General features: G+C 38.1%; 1 protein-coding gene across 1 annotated transcript in view; it reads right to left on the bottom strand.

Moving 5' to 3' along the window:
- Window positions 1-4214: 4214 nt before the first annotated feature.
- The window catches only part of Acadvl (Acyl-CoA dehydrogenase very long chain), a 72532-nt gene continuing 62145 nt past the window's right edge, over window positions 4215-14601 (bottom strand). The window contains exons 11-12 of the mRNA XM_081756614.1: window positions 11055-11267; window positions 4215-5443 (exon numbers count right to left, since the gene is read on the bottom strand). Coding sequence (XP_081612740.1) covers window positions 5306-5443; window positions 11055-11267 — 351 coding nt within the window. The 3' untranslated portion in view covers window positions 4215-5305. The remainder of the gene's footprint in view (window positions 5444-11054; window positions 11268-14601) is intronic.

The raw sequence follows: 14601 nt of genomic DNA, 5'->3' as shown, positions 1-14601 counted from the left end.
GAAGAGCTCTTTTCGTATGTGATGATGGTGTCCATTTGGTCTCTCTATTTCTGACAATTTAGGACCAGCCATGATCGATTCTTCCTCCTTGTCATTACCGTTGTCCTCTTCAACTTTCGTAACATTTTCCACAATCTCCTCCTGGCTGAGAATCTGTTAGCCTGGATCATCCTGGTCCATGTTTAGTCACTATTGGCTACAAAACACACACAGTTGATCGAAACTAACGCTTGAAGCTGCGCGTACGCACGATTTTCTCCCAAATAAAGTGCCTATCCGGTTGCAATGATGTGAACAGACTTTCGGGGAGATGGTTGAAATTCAACTCAAATGTAGAAGAGGCTATGTTGATTCTATATTCCAAAAGCACATTGTCCTAAAATGGATGGAACGTAGTCAGTAAACACGAAATATTAACATTAGTGTCAATGGAAAATCAATGACAAACAAATAATTCCTCCACTTAACTCATAAATCTAAACAGAGAGATGGCTGAAATTCAGGTTAAATATAGAAGAAACTATGTATTTGGTCTAGGAATTAATTCGTGCGGGTGGACAAGAGATGGCGCAACGAACGGAGCGTCCCACAGTTCCGTGTATCCACACATGTGTTGCAAACCCCTGTCATCGCGTATCGTTCGTAGTATAGGGCAGTGGATTAAAGCGTCAACAACACCAGTTTGTAGTTAAGTGAACATGGCGCAATTTGTGCCTGATAAAGTGTTTTTGCGGGGTGTCCTGCTGCATTACTTTAACATGCAGAAAAGTGCGACTGAAAGTCATCGTATTTTGGTGGAAGTGTATGGTGACCATGCTCTAGCTGAGCGAACGTGTCAGAAGTGGTTTGCACGGTTTAGAAGTGGTGATTTCGGCTTGGCAGACCAAGAGCGAGCTGGACAGCCAAAAAAAATTTCAAGACGAAGAATTGACAGCATTGCTCGAGCAGGATTCGTGTCAAACGCAGGAACAACTTGCAGCAGCATTAGGCGTTGATCAAACAACAGTCACCAAACGCTTGAAAGCCATGTGAATGATTCAAAAGATGTCACATTGGGTTCCACATGAATTGAAAGACAGAGACGTTGAAAGACGAAAAACCATTTGCGAATTGCTGCTTCAACGACAGAGCAGAAAGGGGTTTCTGCATCGAATTATTACGGGTGATGAGAAGTGGATCCATTACGAGAACCCTAAACGAAAAAAGGCCTGGGTGAAACCAGGTGAACCAGGTCCATCACAACCAAAACGAGATATTCACTGTGCAAAGGTTATGCTGTGCATATGGTGGGATATGAAAGGTGTGGTGTACTATGAGCTGCTGCAACCGGGTGAAACTATGAATGGAGAACGTTATCGACGACAATTAATGCGTTTGAAGCAAGCTCTGGCCAGAACACGACCAGAATGGGAGAACAGACATGATAAACTTATTGTTCAACATGATAACGCTCGCCCACATGTCGCAAAACCGGTCAAAACCTATTTAGAAAATGTCAGATGGGAAGTTTTACCCCACCCGCCGTATTCACCAGACGTTGCTCCTTCGGACTACTACTTGTTCGATTGCATGAACAACGATTTGATTGGACAGCGGTTTACTTCTTCAGAAGATATCGAAACATGGGTCTCTGACTGGATCGCTTCCAAGGATGAGGACTTCTTTCGCCACGGAATCCGTACGTTGCCTGACAGATGGGCGAAAGTGGTGGCTAGCGATGGACAATATTTTTCTTAAGGTATTTATGTATTTTGTGTTTGTACTACAGCTTCAATGTGTGCGTACCAACCGCACGAATTAATTCCTAGACCAAATAGATTGTATATTCCAAAAGCAAATTGTCCTAAAATGGATAGAACCATGGAACAGTCAAAAATCACGGAATATGAACATTAAAATCAATGAAAAAATAAAATAAATCGTCCACGTATCCCAAAAACTATAATAAGGAGATGGCTTATTGAAAGCTTATTCCAAAGACATAATGAAGAGCTTAAAAACGATGTATAGCACATAAGGCAAATATGGATAGAACATTGTCAAAAGTCAAGTTGTTTGAGTAAAACCAATAATAATGTTAAGTATTTGCATCTTCTTCAAATTACCCAGGGCACCCAATGTGGAGGTTACGTGCTTGAAATATCTCACATCTGGAGTCTCCAGACTCGATTTAGCACGCAACGTGACTTCTGACCTGATCACATAACACAGTCTGGTCCTTATGGCAAACCTGCTAGGCCATTTGCTAAATTACTCAAATTCTGTCCGTTAAATACATGGTTCATTACTTTTCTTTTCATTATCATTACAGTGAGTAGTGTCTCTCTGTGAGGGCTACGACTTCTTGATGCTGTAAGCAACCAGAGTGCCTTAGATGAAGGAACAGTAATTATCGGCAGAAGTGAATATCTGCCACTACACAGTTCTTATAGGACATAAACCAGAGCTAACGCAGAATATTCTTCTAACTTTTTGTCCAGTCCACTGTAACAAACACATATCAAATACCAACCTGGAAACCTCCATACCCGATCATTGTTGCAACACATTAATGCAAGGCTCTGTTGGTTGCCGAACCGTGTTGTTGTTTGCTCTGGTTGAATACATTCATTGCGAATCAATGAAGAATGTTGTTACCGGCAAGAAAAACTGTTTAACAACAAACTCGATAGAGAACATTGACTCCTGTCGCTCCATGATTATGTTGTGCGTCAAAACATACTGAAGGATCCTGTTACCGCTCAGTTGGACGGTAAAAATCCGAATTTGCCATGAATGCAGATAGCCAGCTCCCACATCTATCTTTGCGCATGCTCGTCGACTGTTTGCTGTTGCTGACGGAAGTCGCTCGGGCCGGTGATTTGTTTCTGCTTTCAGCGTTACCGTGACATATCTATTCTTGCAAAAGAAGCTACAACTGAAACTACAAGTAGTCTGCAGTGGAGACGTTAACTCTACACGTAGGTTATTAGTACTGTAGTTAGGCTAACAATAAATTATTCTCTATGCGTAATGAGATGTAACACCACCACATTATATTACTATGTAGGAATTAATACTGAAACAGAAAGTTACATCCGGTTACATTTGAAGAATAAGATCTTACATTGAATCGTATTTTGAAGATCTTGAATCCACATTTATAAACCATTGTTTGTGAACAGTTTTTGCTCCATGGCGATTAATGTTGAAATCGCAAGTAGTTGGTTTATGCCACTTCAGTTTTGGATAGTGGGGTAAAGATGGAGACAAGAACTATTCTTCGCACGCTGAATCAATATTCTTTATAAACAATCGTTATCACTTATCATTTTTGTTCTATAGAGATCGATATTGAAACCAGTAATGCTAATCAAGAACTTCTCTATCTATTACAGTTTTCGAATCTATATTGCTTAATCTTGGTAACTGAAATTGGTGGATTTTTCCACTTCCGAGTAGAGGAATTAGAAAGATGGAACGTTCTTCGATCGATGAGAGAAAAAAATGTTTCTACTCTCTCTTAACGATGTTGTTGATAGCTGTCGACAGACAGATGAATATAGCACATACTTATACAAAGCATAGTTTAGTGATTCTAATCTTGGGAATACACACACGGATCCCAACAGTTTTACCATTGTTGGAAATATTCCTCGAACTCATCTTTTGGAATGGTGGTAAGCTGGACAGTCGTATTATGCATAACGCCTTCTCTAGAATCAAATAGGCACCTCTCAGCGGCATTTTTAACTTTCAGAAGAGCCAAAAGTCACATGGTGCCATGTCCGGGGAGTAGGGAACTTGACGCACCACGGAAATGCTGTGTTTAGCCAAAGAATTTATTGTACTACTCCTTGATCCATGCGATCGTCCGCGAACGCATGTTGAATCTTGCAAATCGTGTCCACTTGAGTGTCGTCAAGATTTTGACAAACCTTGATGCCCACGCGCTGCTCAAGTTGTTCTCTCACTTGACACAAATTGTAAATTCTACCAGCGATCACTTCAACTCTGCACTAACAGGTTGACTGCTGACGCTTTCTGCGAGCGAGCTAAGAATATCCCTTATACATCTCCACCAATAAACGGCGCCCGTACTTCATTTGTTTATGCGATAAAAAATTAGGTGCGATATATTTTAACACACCTCATATTATTCTGATTCCGTAATATCTAGGAAAAAATATCGGACAGGAGTATCTTGAATAATTACAGAAAATACAATGGGCACATAAACAAGAAATAGCATTTATTCGTAGGACATAAGTGAAATACATAAAATGTACAAACGCTCGTGTAAGAATCACAATATATGCATGATCCAATTACCGTATGGTATACAATCTAAAAATCATTACTTTTGCATATAAAATTCTTTAAGAAAATAGCACAAACATCTACCATCATTCCATTCATACATTTTTGTCACAAATCAACTGAAAATTGATAGAAAAGAAAGTGATTGTTACTACTAATAAATATGTACATTTTTTAACGTATTGAAGTCAATAACAATCCTAGGAAAGAGAGGACGAACACCGAATCATTGCTATAACACACAAGGGGGGAAAAAAGCTTCAAAATATTAAGAGAATCGCATTTCGAAAACACACACATACAAAAGCAATCACACGTAATTACCTCTACAACATTTTGTTACAAAAAATGTATTTTACACAATCTTGCATTGCATGGCAATTAAGTGTCTCTGTAGACCACATTTTCTTCTGTTTTATATATACACATTTAAAAAAATATATATGTAGCAATAAATATAAAGACATTTCATTACCGTAATTATTCTGATAATTACACAATAATATAAGACTTAGGCTCGTTGATATATTGAATGACAAAACATTTGCTGTCTTTTTATTACTAACAAGGGTAAAGCAGACTTTGGTAAATGAACTTCGGGGACATCTTTCGCGACGTAGTGGTGCACCTTTAAAGTGTTAATATTAAAAACTGGGAGAGCGCAATAGCCTAGAAAAAGCGTCTTAAAGTTTCTGACTAGCCGCATAAATGATACGACGCGTAAAGTTGTCAACTGACGGCGTAGCAAAGTGAGGAGCATCTACGACTCATATGCAAAGGGTTCTGAGTTCGATTTCTCAGTTCATTTACCAAAGTCTGCTTTCCCCTTGTAAGCCACGTTCCAAAGAGTAAAGTTTATTCAAATCATCGCACGAGAATACAACAGTCCATAGTTCCTCTTTCTTTTTTCCCGTAAAAGTGCGTTTCTATAAAGGATGCATGGTAAAAAAAACAAGGCAAATTGCTGAAACATTGTAAGTTTAAGTTTTCCCAAGATGAGATCTTTTTAAAAGCCTACTGGATTCACTTGTATGAAACCACCCGCTTCGCAAATATCACTAGAAATCTTCTTAAATTTTGTGAAGTTTTCTAAATGAGTGTTTGACTTCACCGATGCAAGATTGGCTTGAATACGCTCTGCCGCCTGAAAAACAAAATAAATACATAAATTACATTTTTTAAGGGGCAATAGTAAGACAGATTTTGATTTTTTGAAATTTAGCTTTTATTGGTGTCTGGATTTGAGTTTGGAATTACTTTTATTAGAACTTTTTTTTTTTTTTTTTTTTTTGTATGAATAGACAAGTGACCTATTACGATGCAACGTGGAACAAAGGTACACTCATGTCCAAAATTATCGTCGCACATCTATAACTGTCTTCTTGTAAGAATATAATTTGATAATGATTTTGCAGCGTACTTTTAATACCGATACTGTGTGTATAATCGGTAAATGTATGTTTGTAGTAAATTTCATAGAAAAAGAATTATAAATACAAAAATTAGAATGAATAGAACAAAATATTGCTAAATGGACAAAAAAGTTTTATTTTCGTTGTATTGTTCTTATTTGCTGCTCTTTTGACATGAAATTTGCCACATACATGTCTTTGCCAATTATACACATACTAAACATTATAAGAAATACCGAGCAAATTCGTTATCAAATTATATTCCTACGATATGCGACAATAATTTTGGACATGAGTGTACCTATAACGTGCACTTTCTTTTTTCAACCTCTTTTTTAAACTTTTCAAAGAACTTAAAAGTTCGATACTGAATTCTCTGCGTTTGTTATTTGCGATTTTTTTTTCTATTTTGAGCCCTCCACTCGATAGAGCATCAAAAACTAACTGAAAAAAATGATGCAATTTTTCGCGTCACTCTTACCGTTCCTAAGCTATTGGCCAAAAAAGTTCCGATTTTGAGAGATTTAAGGAACCATATCTCGGGAACTTTTTTTTTTTTTTTTTTTTTTTTTGCGCAATTTCGATTCCCCCATTTTGAGCATGTTTGTCTTCGTAAAACAACATATTGTTGAACATTTTAACAGAACTTCTCTTAAACAAAACATGAAAAAAAAATTAGTGCTAAGGACATTCTAAATGGATCGAGCCCACAGAACAATTGGTATAAAGCCTGTAGAAGTTAATAAGAAAAAATTAGTTATTTTTTAGTTCATTCTGGCAATGTTCTTGGAGCATTCCTAACTGGTTTTTAATTTGTTTTCTCTATTTGTGTTCTACTGAAGATATTTAGGTATTTTCTATTTTTGATCACAGACTGTAATTTAGGATTACCAAACGTATGTTATCTTCTGAGATATTAAAAGCGGATCAACAGATTATGCGTAATACAATTTAAGTTGGTAGCATTTTTTTTTTTTTTTTCGAAACGAGAAAGTGTAAACTCATAGCATTACATAAATCAAGAATGATGGGCACAACAGTTACTGACAAAATTACATTAACATCACTTATTGTTATATTTAGTAGACATAAAAGAATTTCCCAGTCTCACTTTATGGCCATCAAAAAAAAAAAAAAAAAAAAAAATATTAAATATCAGAGGACATCTTTATCTTATATGATTACAAAATAAATAAATTATATACAGTGTGTCCATAAAGCCTGGGTACATACGGAATTCTAATAATTTGTTTTTGTTTTTCCAGAATGAATGATGGCTCTGTCTTAGAAGAACGAGTATAGTTGGTATTCTTAAGCGAATAAGAAGAATGCTCGTATCGCAAAACTTCGGAAGAATTTAACCTTCGTCGCCCTCATCGTCAACCTATTTGTTTTACTGCCGTCCGGAAATTAATCACCAAGTTTACAGAAACAGGCAGTGTGTTGGACAAACCCAGTTCCAGACGACCCAAGACTTCAGATAAAACGAAAGAGAGCATCTTGGCTAAAGTTTATGCTAGCTCAAAGAAATTGCTTCATCGGACATCCACGGAGTTCGGTGTTTCAAGGTCAACCATCCACAAAATCCTGGCAGAGGAGAAGTTTCATCCGTACAAGTTACACATATTGTATCACTTAAATGAAGATGACCCCGATAAATGCATGCAGATATGGAATGGTCTGTTCTAAAATGGATGAAAATATCAGTTTTACTAAAAACTGTGTGTTGTTCAGTGATGAAGTTGTGTTTTATGTCAATGGTGAAAGTGAACAGACTAAAACAGACAAAATCTTCGATACTGGTCTCACGGCAATTCTCATTGGATGAGTCCATCCAAACAGCAGAGCTGCCAAAAAATGATGGTGTGGTGTGATTTATGGAAAGCTCATGTGCTAGGACCTTTCTTCTTTGATGAACATGTAACGAGTGATGCTTATCTGAACGTGCTGAGAGACAAATTAGTGCTTCAAATTGAGCGTTTGGATGAGGGGCTTCAAGACTGGTTTCAGCAGGATAGGGCCCCTGCCCATTTTACTGCAACTGTTAGAGATAGATTAAATGACAATTTTCCTCACTGGATTGGGAAAAGAGGTCATGTGGGGTACTCCCTCGTTCGCCAGACCTCTCTCCCCTTTATTTTCTTCTAGAGTATGCTGAAAGTGAAAGTTTACTCGATGAAGATTAGGAATTTAAACCACCTGACAGAACGCATTACCAGTCAGTATGCTGAAACCGACGACAATTCAGACCTATTCCATCGAGTTTAAATTAATCTTGCCAAGCGCATCAAATTACGCATTGAACAGCACGAAAATCATGTTGAAAATATTATTCATTAACATTAAATTGATTAAAATGTGCTTCATTTCCCCATGTACTCAGACTTTATGGACACCGTGTACAGTGTATTCGGGGGGGGAGGGGGGTCAAAAAAGTTCACACACGTGTTCCTGGCGTTCCAGCATAATGCTCTAATGCCTGGAGCAATTTCAATCAAATCTGGAAAAAATTCTGTGGAGTAAGAACCCCTAGCACCCCTACTGAAGAATGGGAAGGGGTGACGGGTAAAAACTGTCAAAAATGGTCTTATTAGCGTCGAATCTATAGTTTTCGGGGTCGCCGAGATAAACATTAACACTCCCGATGCCAATTAAGTCTAATCAAACCCTATTAGAACCCCTGAGGGGAGGAAACTGTGAAATGTAAAAATAATCGAAAACTACTTTTTTTTTTTTTTTTTTTGTGTCGAATCCATAGTTTTCAGGGTCATTAAACTGATTGGTGACAGTTTCATGATATTTAAAATCAAGTTTAGTTGAAAGGTAAAATAGCCCATAGGGATAAGAGAAGGGGATCACATGTAAAAATATTCAAAAACGATCGATATTAGTGTTGAATCCAATAGTTTTCGAGATTGCTGAGATGAAAGTGACACTAATAATAATATTTAAGTACAAGTTCAGCCCCATTGACATAGCGTGTAAGGAGGGCTGAAAAATAAAATGTCCAAAGTCAGTGAAAAACGGCTGACCTGTTTGAAATAAATTTTGAACATATTTGTACCTACCTGAGGCTTTTTTTAATCATGGCACACTAATGAACCCTTTTAAATTTTGGCTTTTTTTTTTTTTTTTTTTTTTTTTTTTTTTTTTTTTTTTTTAGATAAATTATAGGCTTTTAATCAAACAGGTACATTATGATAACTATTTATTCCAGGATCATGGTTCGTACTTTATTCTCCAAGAACAGAACAGCCTTTCAAATGGTACCATTCATATTTCCCTATGTCCATGAGGCGGGAAATTTCGAAAGAAATTGGGATTTTTTAAATATTTATTTTTTTTAATTTTAAGCCCCTCTGGATCCCCCTGTGTTAACGCACATCTCCAAATCATCTGAAAAATATTGAGGGGGGGGTACTAAATGTGTGTACAAAATTTCAACATTCTATCTTCAATAGTAAAGGCGAGAAAAGTATTTACCAATGAGCTAAGAACATCCCTACAATGCTCCAGATGACCCTAGAAGACCCAGATGTAATATAAAAATTTGCTGAGACATCCCTATTTATCCTAGGGTCATGTTTTGTACCTCATTCCTTTCAGAGGGGGTCACGGTGGCTCAGTAGTAGAGCGTTCACCTCCGGTGCTTGGGGTCCCTGGTTCGATCTCAGCTCGCGCCGTGTGGATTTTGTGGTGGACAAACACTGTGCTCGTGGGTTTTCTCGGGGTTCTCCCGTTTCCTCCCACTTTCTTCATTCCACCATTTCATTCATTTCTCATAATCACCGTCTCCTTTAGCCTAACCGGCATAACCGAGGGACGTAAAACTCAAAAGATTTCATTTCATTTTTTTTCATTCCTTTCAGAAAAGAATAGTCTTTTCATCGGCCACTTACGAGCCTATCATGTCCCCAAGGAGGGAAATTTTGAGGAAAATAGGGACTGTTGGTGAAAAAGTACCTTCTTCTTAAGTTTGGACCTCTCTGGACCCCATTCTTAACGCAGAGGTCTGCAACAAATCTGAAAAATACTATGGGGTGCGCTAATGTGTGTGCAAAATTTCAAATCTTCTGGGAGCAAAAGTATCCCTCCAAAAGAAATAAAAATAGGCCTAAGAAAAATATATTTTTTTAAAGTTATGACGTCATGACCCATATGTCTCGATACAGAAAGGCGTAAAATCATACGTAACGTGTTCTACAATGTCACCAGGCTTAAAATAAAACAAAACAAAACAAAACGAAGAAAACACTTTATTAGTACATTTTTTAATCGAATAATGAAGATACTACCCTATCGTATAAAAATATATAATAAAATTTAAAAGAGTTAAAGGGTGTACCCTAAAGGGGTACGGTGTTCAAAATTCATGTAATAAAAATAAAACATCATCTAGGTTTTTACTAATACATTTTGCATAGAAATCCAAACCTTAAGATGGGGAGGGGAGTACGGTTTAATACGAGAGCTGTACAGAAAGTAACAGACGTTTTGAAATAAATAAACAATAAAAAAAAGTAACAGAATGAACAAACCAAACTGTATTATATAGATTTGAAAGGTATACTAAGTGCAAATTAAGGCACTTATCATATCGAGGGAGAATTTTTTCCAATACCGTCGCGGTAGAAATTAGCCGTCTGCGATTTCAACCAATGGCTTACACCGGCATACAGTTCGGCGTCAGTATCAAAGAGGTAGGAGTCACTCGGCGGCAAATCTGGGCTGTATGCTGGGTGATCGAACACCTCCCATCCAAAACTATCCAAGAGCTCTCCGGTTGGCCGTGTGTGGACGTGCGCTGTCGTGAAAAAAACAACACTTTCACGCTCAATTTTCACCCGCGCTTGTTTTGAATCGCCCGTGTTAACGTACTCAGTGTTAAAGCCTCGTTTTGACACGAGAGAATGATCACAGAACGCACTTCACAAGAGGCGGTATTTTCCATTACAACACATTATAACACATCACAAAACACAGTAAGAGCGTCACAGCCCTCACGCTATCAAGACTGGATGCGTACTAATACCAGATGGCAACTAGCCCCATCCATTCCCCCGATAGGCCCAACAGTAGCGTCATTTCAGATTTGGCTTGGGGGGGGGAAGACCCCTTTATATATGTAAAATTTAGCGTTTTTCACTGACTTACTACTATTCTATTGATAAAATCTATATAAAGCTCAAACTCAAGGGGAAGGGGCAAATGCCCCTCCCTGCCCCCTCTAAATGACGCCCCTGAGGCCAAAACGTCTGGTACTTTCTCGACAGCTCTCGTACTTTCCACAAGCTTATTATCCCTATGCAAAGAACTAGACTAAATAAAAGAGAAAGCTATTACCTCTTCACACCAAACTTGCGTTAGAAGTTCTTCGTGTTGAGCAGACGGAAGACCCATGTTGAGCGCACGCGTAGCTCGAGACAGGACGGTGACCATAGCAAATACATCAATCGCTGCGTTTGCTAATCGGTTAAGAATAAACTGCTCCTCCACAATGGTCTTCCCGTATTTTATAAGCATCGACTCCACGGCCAAACCAAACATTTCTATTGACTGAGAAAAAAAAAAAAAGAACAAAGATAAATTATACTTATTTTACTGTATTATTAGTTTAACGAATACGAAGTGTGATCAAAACATACGGTGAATAATTTTACCTGAAACAAAGTAATAAGCTCACATGGAATTTGCTTTAATCCCCTTCAAAGTACTGTCCTTGGCTAGCAATGCACTTATCCCAACGTTGAATCCATGACTGGAAGTATTTCTGGAAGGGCGTTCAGCTGTTTTGTCATGGTCCTCTCAATGTTAGGAATGGTGTCAAAACTTTTTCCTCCAAGCACAGTTTTAATTTATGGGAAGAGCCAGAAGTCGCATGGCGCTATATCCCAAGAGTACAGTGGATGTAAACAGACACTCCTGTTCGTCAGTCAAAAGTCGGAACATGAATTTCGTACTCATTCTTCTCATTTGCAAATCGGTGGTTAAAAATGCTTTGTACGTCCTTACGAGATGTTTAGTTCTTTGGAAACACCTCCAATAGTTATTCGTCTGTTTGAATGAACAATTTTTGCGTGTTTTCTTCTGTTTTTTGAGGTTAATAGACGCCCCGAACGTTGCTCATCTTCTATCGACTTATTTCCGCTTTTAAATCGCTCATATCACTTGCAAACAGTCATCAGAGTTACAGCATTATCGCCACCCACCATTTTCAACATTTCATTAGTATCTTTGCCACTTTTTTTTTTGCAACTTCAAACAGAACTTAAATGTTCATGTGTTATTGATGCGCGACAAACACGGTAAAACACAATCTCATTCTAGCGGCTCTGAACGCTGACTGACAAGTCACAACGTGCTCCAACTTGACGCTGCTTGTCTCAACGGATCAGGCTATCAAACAAGAAATCATATCAAATAGCTGTAGGGTCAACAGTTGCTCCTTTAAAAAAAATCATTCACCATACTTCTTGATCACACCTTGTAAGACATATACCAACTGAACAAAATGATAAGGGTGAGTGTGAATTGTCATGCGTAGTTTTCGAGGAAGTCGACAAAAATTATTTAATAAACATAATAACTGATAATGTACAATACTCACGCCATCTCTTAAGATAAAACTAATAATGAGTCAAGGTTTTAATATGATGATACTAGTAAGATACTAATACATAGTATGGTTGTGAGTCACAGTCCAAAATTATGAAGTTTAATTTTTGTTTATCTACAACAGGGCTCAAACATGACACAAGAATCTATCGATCGATATATCACATCAAGCTGAACAAAATAACAGCTACTGTTAGAGTCCCGTAGAAATAACATTTATTCATTTATTGATGACTTCTTTTACATGGCAAAGTTAAGGCTCTGCTCTCTTCTCGAAGAACTTAATATATGAAGGGTACACGGGAATAACGATCTCTAAGTCCATTTTTTGCAAATTTGAATTTTTATTATCGTTTTATACAACGAATAGAGGCCTTACATATAGTAAACTGTGTATTTCGAAAACGTGACTAATATCCCTGGAATTCATCTTGAAAGGATCGCGTACTTTGGAAAAACGATCAAAGTTCACAGGTCCATCGGAAAAACGATCGAAGTCCTCAATTCCATAGTCCCGTTGATCCAATGCAAAGACGACTTGATACACTGGTCCATCTTCGAAAGTCATATTTTGGTCCATATAAAACATACAAAATCATAGAAACTTCTCAAAACTTTGAGAACTGAAAGCAGGGACACCTGATTGGAATTTCCTGTGCAAATTTGAAGACTTGCAATTCTTGAAGTAATTCTGTGGACTAGAAGCACAACAGTACTTTAGTTCATTGTGAATACGTGAAAATGAGGTGGACGAAGACAGTGAGTAGGTTTCAGTGAAGAAAACCCCCACAAACAAGAGACAAGGTGAAATATTATCTCTATGAATGTATTGTTTATTCAAGAAAGGTTCGGTATTTTTGTTCTGTAACTGTAATTTTTATTTGTAACGGTTAATCATTGTAATCTAAATGACTGTAGGATTCAATAGAAGTGTGTATTATTTACGAACATAAAAACAGACGTAATAATTGTCGAGAACAAACTGAAAAGAGTCCTTACTTTTAAATCGCTTTTTCTCACAAAGTTTAAAAATGGACTTAGATCGTTATTCCCGTGTACCCTTCATATATATGATGCTACACAAAATATTAGACATTTTTTTACCGGGCAAACCAGTAGCAGTGCGACATTCCGATGTTATATGTCTCGAGGTACATGTATTACTTACTGCAGCACAAAGTTGCGTCATCTTTGCCGCATTCAGTTGAGAGTTGTAGTTGTGTGTGTCAGGACGTTCAGCGATTTATCAAATAGCTGATGTTAACAGCGATTTATCAAGTGGCTGATTTTAAAGAGCAACGCATTTGCATCAACTTCTGTGTCAAGTTGGGCCGCGAATCTGTGTTCAAACATTTTGGTAGACCGTCAACATGCATAACACCGGAAATCATCATGAAAGTGCGAAGACAGAAAGCAGACAAGTCACGATGTTTGTAACAAACTTCGACTTTCACGGTACATGTTAACGAATTCCATCCGATAAACTGAACATGAGACGAATTGCAGCGAAGTTTCCCCCTCGCCTTTTCAGCATCGACAAAGAAACGGAGGATTTAAACATGCAATGACCTGAAACAAAGAGTTCGAGAGCGTCCAAACTTATCCAGAGACATTACAGGTGATGAATCTTCGGTCTATGGTTATCAGCCGGAAACGAAGTAGCAATCATCACAATGGAAGGCGACATCCTCTCCAAGGCCTGAAAAGTTCGACAAGTTCGCAGCAACATCAAGTCGATACTGATATTTTTTTTTTCGACATTCGAGGAATTGTGCATAAGGAGTTTGTTCCACCTGGTCAGAATCTCAACGGGAAGTTTTACTGTGAGGTTTCGAAGAGACTGAGGGAAGATGTTTGCCACAAACGGCCAGAGGTACGGCAAACAAAAGACTGGTTGCTGCACCATGACAACGCGCCCGCGCACACCTCGCTCCTTATGAGGGAATTCCTGGCCAACAACAACATGGCAACGGTCCCCCACCCTCCCTACTCACCTGACCTAGCACTGTGTGACTTCTACCTGTTCCCGAAGATGAAACTCGCGTCGAAAGGGCGACATTTCGATTTGACTGAAGATATCCAAGAGGAATCGCAACGGGTCCTGAACATCCTTCACCCTCCGGACTTTCAGAAATGCGCCCAAAAGTGGAGAAAACGCTGGGATCGTTGCATACATGCCGGATGGGACTAATTTGAAGGTTACAGAGGACATTAGGACGTAAATATAGTTTTCTGATTTTTCAATGACATTCTCGGGTATTTTGGGTAGCACCTC

Source organism: Thermobia domestica, chromosome 4 (genome assembly GCF_964235325.1).
Source record: "Thermobia domestica chromosome 4, izTheDome1.hap1.1, whole genome shotgun sequence".
In the NCBI taxonomy this organism is placed as follows: domain Eukaryota; kingdom Metazoa; phylum Arthropoda; class Insecta; order Zygentoma; family Lepismatidae; genus Thermobia; species Thermobia domestica.
Note: the sequence above shows the minus strand (reverse complement) of the source record. Positions and strands in the feature narration are given on the sequence as shown.